This window comes from Onychomys torridus, chromosome 20 (assembly GCF_903995425.1).
Source record: "Onychomys torridus chromosome 20, mOncTor1.1, whole genome shotgun sequence".
Classification (NCBI taxonomy): domain Eukaryota; kingdom Metazoa; phylum Chordata; class Mammalia; order Rodentia; family Cricetidae; genus Onychomys; species Onychomys torridus.
In genome coordinates, this window is record NC_050462.1 from 47,224,488 (window position 1) to 47,233,571 (window position 9,084).

At 48.9% G+C, this 9,084-nt stretch overlaps 1 protein-coding gene across 2 annotated transcripts; it reads right to left on the reverse strand.

Annotated features, from left to right (window-relative positions):
- Positions 1–1,323: 1,323 nt before the first annotated feature.
- On the reverse strand, positions 1,324–8,712 carry Cdk2 (cyclin dependent kinase 2). 2 transcript variants are annotated; one of them, XM_036169837.1, is made up of 8 exons: positions 8,381–8,712; positions 7,586–7,663; positions 7,363–7,483; positions 6,074–6,244; positions 4,831–4,932; positions 3,409–3,552; positions 2,907–3,110; positions 1,324–2,590 (listed from the first exon to the last, which is right to left on the reverse strand). In XM_036169837.1, the coding sequence occupies exons 1-8, from the start codon at positions 8,494–8,496 to the stop codon at positions 2,486–2,488; spliced, it is 1,041 nt and encodes a 346-aa protein (XP_036025730.1). In that variant the 5' UTR covers positions 8,497–8,712; the 3' UTR covers positions 1,324–2,485. The 2 variants fall into 2 exon arrangements, with proteins under 2 accessions (XP_036025730.1, XP_036025731.1); XM_036169838.1 differs by lacking the exon at positions 3,409–3,552 and having other exon boundaries at positions 1,385–2,590; positions 8,381–8,689.
- Between the last annotated feature and the right edge of the window lie 372 nt (positions 8,713–9,084).

The following is a 9,084-nucleotide window of genomic DNA, read 5'->3' on the forward strand; positions in this document are numbered from 1 at the left end:
GCTTGGTGGCCCACATCGTTATTCCTAGCAGTCTCCACGAGTTCCAGACCAGCCCGGCCTACATAGGGAGTTCCCAGCTCCGCAGTGAGGCACTGTCCAAAAACGGGTACTAACCTCTTTCCCTCGGCCAGGGTTTGGACGGGGCTCACCCCAGTGCCCCGCTTCTGTGTCAAATCAAGAAAGTGTGTGTGTGGGGGGGACGGACACGACACAGGGGAACCCATGGCTGATATGCAAAATTAACACACACACACACACACACACACACCACAGAAAGTGAATCTGGAGACCTCCAGAGGACAGGGGAACCCATGGCTGATATGCAAAATTCACACACACACACACACACACACACACACACACACACACACACACCACACAGAAAGTGAAGCTGGTGGGGAGGACAGGGGAACCCATGGCTGATATGCAAAATTAACACACACACACACACACACACACACACACACAGAGAGAAAGTGAAGCTGGAGACCTCCCGAGGACCCGAAACCAGGGACTTCTCGCATAAGGTCTTTTTAGTGGAGCATTAGGGAACAGGTGTTTTTGGGTGGACTGACCATGTTTTGACGGGTGTAAAACCATGACAACAACAAAAAGTGGTAGTCTGAAGACACTGGAACCTCCTAAATTTTCCGTATAGTTGATATTTTCTGAATTGTGTGTAAATGTGAAAAAGCATTGAGACAATTTTGCTGAGGATTTTCTGTGGTAGTGAGGACTGAAACTAGGACCTCCGGCAGCCTAGTTCAGAGCAAGTGCCGCTCTTACAGAAAACCCAAGATCTGTTCCCAGCACTCACACCACAAGGCTCATCACTGCCTGGAGGAGCTCCGATGCCCTCTCCTGGCCTCTGCGGACACTCCCTTTCACATACTCACACATGAACACATAATTTCAAAACCAAAACAAACACAAACCTACACAAATGGTAAAGCTTCCTTCCTGGGAAATGGGGTGTTGGGGTGACTCCTCCTAAAGCCCACTCAGTCAAGTTGCTGGTAACAGGAACACTGAATCAGTGTTCTCTCTTCATGTGCAGGTGTGAACAGGAAAAAAGCAGGGGCTAGCTGGTCGGTAGGAAAAAGTAGGACAGAAGCTGATTTCCCTACCGTGAGTGGGGACAATACCCAGTTTGCTCACCCTTACAACCACCCCACTGCAAAGACATGGGGGGATGTCCTGCATAGGCGGACATTAGGAAGAGGGCTCTGAAATCATTTAAATCACTGGCTCATATTCAGGTTGTCGCTCACACCATTCTTTCAGTAAATAAAGAAATGATAAAGTATGAAAGAGATTCACTATACAACTGAGAATATTTCTTTTAATGAATTACAAACTGAATTACAAATAATATTAACCGGAGGACAAGGGGTGGAGGAAGAAGGAAATCATAAAAGAAATATTTTCTTTGAACAACTGAATTACAAAATTCCAAAGTGCACATGGTAACAAATCCATCCACACTGACAAAAAAAAAAGAAAAAAACAAAACACTAAAATAGCCAAACTACTATAACTTGAAATATAAATATAATTGTCCACTCTCTTATAGAAAATTTCCCCCAATGACCTACCCAGGTCAAAGCATTTAAGAAGTACCAGCATTCTCAAAATGACTTCTGAAGCCTCCCTTCCACTCCTACCGAGTGACAGGGGACTCTCAGAGGAAGATGGTGACAGGGACCTCTGACAACCGAGGAACTCAAAAAGGGCTAGAAATCTGGCTCATTGGTGGTGCACTTGCTTAGTGAGGGCCAGGTCCTGGGTTTCAGCTGTCAGCACCAGAAAACAATAAAATTGCTAAAAGAAAAATTCCAGTGTCTCTCACCTCTCCTAGTGAGACCACGGTGAACAGACCAATCCCCGCCCCCTCCTGACTGAAGGTAAGACAGAGCACTGAAGGGAAGCATTTCTGCTTCTCCAGATGGGCCTCCTTGATTGTCAGGTGAGACCAAACACTAAAACTAAGGTATCAACTGTTTGGACCTACTTTTTTTAAATCTAACTCATTAAAACAGACCCCTGATGCTTGGTTCTGAAATGTCCCAACTGAGATTTCTGCTTATCAGTTGTCTTTTACAAAACAGTGGCGGCAACAGGGACTCTGGGGTGTGTTTTCCTAAACATGGGACATAATAATTATGACAGTCTAAGACTGGGATGGTAAAACTTGACATGGGGGCGGGGTAGAGAATGGTCGGTTGTGTTTTCTTTTGAATACCAATCCTCCTTGGTAATGACTAGGAGGGAGAGAAGGTGGCAGAAGCTGGGTTAAGTGCATGTAATTCCAGAACTTGCTCCTTCCGTCTCATCTTTCCCTGCACCTCTGAACCCCCAGAACTGGCTGGCCAAGAGAAAACGTGAGTGCTAAGATAGCCAGGGAAGAGCAGAAGGCTGACCTGTGTGTGTCCCAAAGGCCCAGAGTCAAGTCAGACCAAGGGTGAGGAGGCCTTTGGGAAGGACATCACAGTCGGAGGTGGGGTACTGGCTTAGTCACATCCTGGAAGAAAGGGTGAGCCAGGGCCGCTTTGGCTGAAATCCTCTTGTTGGGGTCATAGTGAAGCATTTGCTGGAGGGAGAAATATATTCTGATTTCAGTGATGTAACAGTGGACCAGAGGGAGAGCAGGTGTACACAAAAACCCAGAAAACAGGGTTGTTTTACCCAGTCTCATTTCCCTCCTCCCCATATCTGAACCAGCCTAGGAGAGGCGTCACAGACAAGGGTAATCCTAATGGAGTCCAGGGGCTTAGCTTCTCTTCTCTGGCCACTCCAGCCTCTTTTTTTTTTTTCCTGGAGCTGAGGACTGAACCCAGGGCCTTGCACTTGCTAGGCACACGCTCTACCACTGAGCTAAATCCCCAACCCCCACTCCAGCCTCTTACCGATAACAAGCTCCGTCCATCTTCATCCAGGGGAGGCACAACTTTACTAAAATCTTGCCGAGCCCACTTGGGGAAACTCGGCTTATAATCAGGCATAGCTGTAACTCCTGGCCAGACCACCTCATCTGGGGTCCCCAGAGTCCGAAAGATCCGGAAGAGTTGATCAATCTCAGAATCTCCAGGAAACAGGGCCCGTCGGGTCACCTGAAATGGGGAAAGAGGAGAGGCCAAGACCCACATTGACGTCAGTCAACACTGCTCCCTGTACAGAGGAGGTTCCCATAGGCAGTGGAAGGTCAGCAGGGCCCCATGACTCCCTCCCCGGGGCTTTTCGGGGGTCGGTCATACAGAGCTTGAGACAATGAAGTCCCTTCATCTGTCTCCTCGTCCCTCCTTCTTCCCCCAACCATGGCTTTGTAGATCCCCAAGGCTGGGTGGGGCTGGGAGGGGGTGAATGTCTGGGGTGCCACTGAACGCAGCAAAGGGATCCCGAGCCACTCACGGGGTACGGGGCAGACACTGCGGTCATCCCCCCTCCTTGTGATGCCGCCACTTCTAGATAGGAGCACAGCGGGCAGAGACTGTGTCTTCCATTTCTTCTGTGTTCCCCACAGCACTTAGCATGGTGCTGGGTACACACTAGGTGCTTAACAAATATTTTTTGATGAATTGAGAGAGGAATATGGGCAATTGTAAGGTACTGGTGGATAAATTCACATTCTATATGTATCTCTATATCTAAGCTAACGGTCTCCAAGCCCCCAGTTTCAACCCAGATAAAAGATCAAAAAAATATTACTGATCTGTCTATCCACTGTTGCATTAAATGGGATGAGAGCTTCCATATGAAGCTAGGCTTCAAGGATCCTTTAAACTGAAAAGCCAGAGGTTGAGGGGGCAGGGCATGACCAAGTCTACAAAAATGATAGATGTGGATCAGCTGAACGCATTTAGCTTTACTAAATTCCTTATTTCCAAGAATAGGTCTATAGGTTAAATGAAGAAGACAAAAAAATCAGACCCGTCCAAACTTTTGACACTGTGACATGATGCTGTCATCCACAAAGGTTAAGCTTAAATACCATGAAACCAAGTTAAAAAAACAAAAACAAAAACAAGGGTTGGGGATTTAGCTCAGTGGTAGAACGCTTGCTTGGCAAGCACAAGGCCCTGGGTTTGATTGATCCTCAGCTAAAAACAAACAAACAAACAAAAACCAAAGGGAGGAATTGGGAGGAGGGAAACTTTGGTTGTGATGTAAAAAACAAAAACCCAAAAACAAAAAAGCAACAAAACAAAAAGCCCCCACCCCTGCCAAAAAAACAAACAAACCAAAAAACCTAACAAAAATGCCCCATCACCACCAAAATACAAACCCACTCTATTTTAAGTTAAGTTTTTGATTCTGTGTTGAGGCCACATTTGTAGCTATCGTTGGAAGCATGTGTCCTGTGGGCCACCTGTTGTACTAAATGGAATTCATTCTTCCAAATATTTGAGGATTAAAGCTGAAACAGCTGAATGAGGGGGCCAGCAGGGTGGCTCCTGCCTGTCAACTCAGTCCCACGGGCTAGATCGGAGTGGCAGGGAGTGGAGCTGAAGCAGAAGATGAAGACTACAAAGTCAGCCTGGGCTACAGTGAGACCATCTCCAAACAACAACAAAAACAAAAAAAAATAAAACCAAACAGCTGAGGAGTCCAGAATGGATTTAGCTCCATTTGGGGGATAAGAGATATATACCAGGTAACTACATCTATTTAGGGATATTCTAAAACTGGAGTTGGTATCAGAGCAACTACCTCTAGAGTGGTGATACATGAGAGAACACTGTGATAAAGGGCCATGGGGCCAGGTCAAGAAATGGGTTTTGCTCTTGGATGTGGGCAAGAGTGGGCTGCATAGAACCTGGCAAGCCTCCATACCATTTCAGCAAAGATGCAGCCCAGGCTCCAGATGTCCACAGCTGTGGAGTAGTACTTGCAGCCTAGAAGGATTTCAGGTGCTCGGTACCACAGGGTCACTACCTGGGGAGCAAGAGGACCACAAGGTCACATACCTCAGTTCAACAAAACCCAGCTCTACCTCCCAGACTCTCTTTTAACGAGGGATTTTATTATTATTATTATTTTTTTTTTTTACTTTAATAATGTGTATACACGCACTGTCTGTGTACTTTACACAGCTGTGCAGTGCCCTCTGAGGCCAGAAGAAAGTGTCTGAAACTTTGGAGCTGGAGGTAAGGGTGATTACTGTAAACTGCCTGACGTGGGCTCTGGGAACTGAATACAGTTCGCCTGCAAGAGCATCATATGTTCTTAACTACTGAACTATCTCTCTAACCCCAGTCTTGTATTCTGAACCCGAAGATTTGGGATGTTCCTGGAAAAATCTGTGACATTTAAATGGTATGTATGCCAACCAGCCTTCCTGGCTTAGTATCTAAGTCCAGGTAACCTTATAGTATGAATTCAGTGCTTATGCTAAGACCCTTTGGTTAAGGGCTGGAGAGAGGCTCAGCGGTTAATAGTGCTTGTTTGCCGGGCGGTGGTTGGGCACGAATGTAATCCCAGCACTCGGGAGGCAGAGGCAGGTGGATCTCTGTGAATTCGAGGCCAGCCTGGTCTACAGAGCTAGTCCAGGACAGGCTCCAGAGCTACACAGAAACCCTGTCTTGGGGGGAAAGAATGCTTCTTTTTGCAGAGGACCCAGGTTGAATTCCCAAACCCATATGGCAGCTCACAACAATCTATAACTACAGTTCCAGGTGATCAAACTCTTTCTTCTGATTTCTGTGAGCACCAGGCAGGGCGGTGGTACAGACATACATGCAAGCAAGACACGCCTACACTTTACATAAATGAGTAAAGACCCTTGGGTTAGCCGGGCAGTGGTGGTGGCGCACGCCTTTAATCCCAGCACTTGGGAGGCAGAGGCAGGCGGATCTCTGTGAGTTCAAGGCCAGCTGGCCCTTTACAAAGGGAGTTCCAGGACAGCTAGGACTGTTAACAGAGAAACCCTGTCTCAAAAAATCAAGAAGAAAAAAAGACCCTTGGGTGCTCAGAGATTCCATTTACTGAGGAACTCCTATCCTGGTATCTTGGTAATTTGTGAATACTGTTATGAACATCTCCCAAGATTCTTAAAGAAAAGCACAGAGGGACTTACCTCGTGAGTATAGGTACGAACAGGGACTCCAAAGGCTCTTGCTAGTCCAAAGTCTGCCAATTTGATGGACCCCTCTGCATTGATAAGCAGATTCTGGGGCTTAAGGTCTCGGTGTAGGACTCGGTGGGAATGGCAGAATGCTAGGCCCTGGAGCAGTTGGAACAGATAGCTCTGATAAAGGAGAGAGGGAGATTTGTTCAATCACCACAGTGAACAGATACAACTTGTTCTTTGCCCTCAAAATGAAAGAAAGCCTTAACTGTATTAGATGATAGCTCCACTACATACTTTGGGGGTTGTTTAATTCTTTAGATTACATTTTTATTTGTTGGTGGGGGGGGGCATGCCATAGTGCATATGAGGAATTCAGACAACTTGCAGGAGTTGGTTTTCTTGTACTGTGTGGGACCTGGGGAGTTTGGGTCATCAGGTCATCAGACTCGGAGACAGGGACCTTTACCTGCTATCTTTGTTTGTTTTTAAGATAGTGTCTTCCCAGCCTGGAACTTTGTAGCCTAGGCTGTCCTTGTACTTACAGACATCCTCTTGCCTCCGCCTCCTGAGTCTTAGGATTACAAGCATGAGCTAACACACATAGCTACAACATAACCACACCTTTAATAGCTATCTCTTTCATTGAATTTTCAGCCTGTCAAGGATAAAGACCAGATATTACTCAATTTTTGCAACCCTTTCAAACCCCTGTGCCTAGCATGCTGAAGGCGTTAAATAACTGTGTGCTGGATATATACCTGCTGACGCATTCATTAGCTCCAGCAGTGAACCCAGCTCTGCTATTTCTCCCACATCACAGCTGGGAAATTTTTCCGGAGGAACCTACCAATCGCCCTCAACCCCATTATCTGAGTGTTATCTGATCTGCCTAGGTTGGCTCGCAGGAGCTCAATTTTGATTCTTCTTCTGTCCATCCCATGGTTAATGACTATAATGAACAGGAAAAGCAACACTAATAAAGGGGAGTGGAGCCGGGCGGTGGCGGCGCACGCCTCTGATCCCAGCACTGGGGGGGCAGAGGCAGGCGGATCTCTGTGAGTTCGAGGCCAGCCTGGGCTACAGAGTGAGTTCCAGGCCAGGTTCCAAAACTACACAGAGAAACCCTGTCTCAGAAAACAAAAAACAAAAATAAATAAATAAATAAATGTGGGTGGGGTGGGAAGTGTTGGAGTCTGGGGGGTGGGTAAAAAAAAAGCCAAAATAAATCTTTACCAGTCTGAATTACCTGCCTCTAGTTTCCCCAAAATATGTGGGCTGGAATTGAAGAGGATTACCTTGATGAGGGGAAGAGGGATACCAGTGAGAGCAGAGGCATCCATAAACTTCTTGAGGTCCTGGTGCAGAAACTCAAAAACCAGATAAAGCTTATTTTCCGTGTGGATGACATCCAGCAGCCTGCAGGAGAAGGTCCAGGACACCGAGTTGAGTGAGCGAGATTGTGAGGCTAAACCAAGAGAGTTCATCTCGGTGAGCATCATCTCTCAAGACTTTACTCACTTGACAATGTTAGGGTGGTTAAGCTCCTTCAGCAGAGAGATCTCTCGGATGGCAGTACTGGGTACACCTTCAGTCTCACTTGGAGGGGTCGGGAAAACAGGTGAGAATATGGTTACACACATTGCTCTCCCACGGAGACATCACCCCCCGCCCCAGGCCCCTCAGGAAGTCAGAAAGGGAGGTACTGTCAGGAGTTAATTCCTGGGTAGTCAGGGTGTGGCTTTTAGGCATTTTTAAGGTCAATTATTTCCTCTTTTCCCAGTGGAAGGTAAGTAGAGCCTCCAGGTGAACGTGAAGCAGGGGAAAGGTAAAAAGGGGAGGGGAGTGAGAGTCTCTCCCTGCCTCCCCAGCGGGCCAGTGAGTCTCAACTGCCATCCTTTGGAAAGAGGGCGAGGGTTCTAAGCACGGGGCTGGAGCAGCAGGAAGGCTCTCCATTCAGAAGGGAACTACTTTCTCCGGCTCCTACATAACCCAGCGCTATGAACACTCCCCGACCCCACCTCGGCCCTCAGCCCCCACTTTCTCTCCCCAAGCCTCCCGGCTTGCAGATTTGGGAGCACACCCGGTGGAGCACGAGAGCAAAGTTTCCTCTGAATTCCAGCCCCCGACAGTCTCCGGAGCGTCTACCGTCCGCCAACACACCCTTCACTTCGGAGTCCCTCCCCGCTACCTTCCGGTCCGGGACGGACGGCTACCCGCCTGTTGGGGTAGGGGGTTGGGGATGGGGGGGCGGGGGACGGCGACGGACAGTCCAGAGGTCCCGGGAGAGGAGTTCCGGCTCCGGAGGCCACTCACGTGTCGAGCCGGATTTTCTTAAGCGCCACCACTTCTCCCGTCAACTTGTTTTTGGCTTTGTACACCACTCCGTACGTGCCCTCTCCGATCTTCTCCACCTTTTGGAAGTTCTCCATGGAGCGCGAGTGAGGCGGCTCAGGCCCCCGGGAGCGGGGCCCGGGAACCCTGAAGGAAACGGGCCCAACACTCGGGGCGGAGGACCTGGGGGCCCCGGTGAGCACGGCAGCCCCAGCTCGGGATGGAACGCAAGCAGAGCTCAGCCCTTGACAATTTGTCCAACTTGAAACAATGTTGCCGCCTCCCCCACGGCTCCAGACGGCCCGCCGAGGCCCCGCCCCTCCTTCCCGCGTTTCCCTGGCTCCGCCTTCCACCCTTCGGATTGGTCGGCGTCACGAGGGCGGGCCGGACCCCGCGCTCGGGCCGCCAATTCCCCGCCCCGGGCGGGCGGAATGAAGGGGCCGCACGGCCACTTTCCCCCCCGGTTCCTGGGTCGGGCTCCGCCGGCCGGAACTGGCGTCCTGCCCGGTCTGCGGATTTCCTTACCTTTCGCTCACAATTTTCACCGCCCCTGAAGTGAGATTAAAATCCTACCTAGCCAAGAGAGACTCCTTTAAAAAGCAGAAACCTAGGAATCATTAAATGTATCTATTTTAGTTTCAATTATGCACACTTAGGTGCATGCGTGCGTGTCCGTGTTTAGGTTT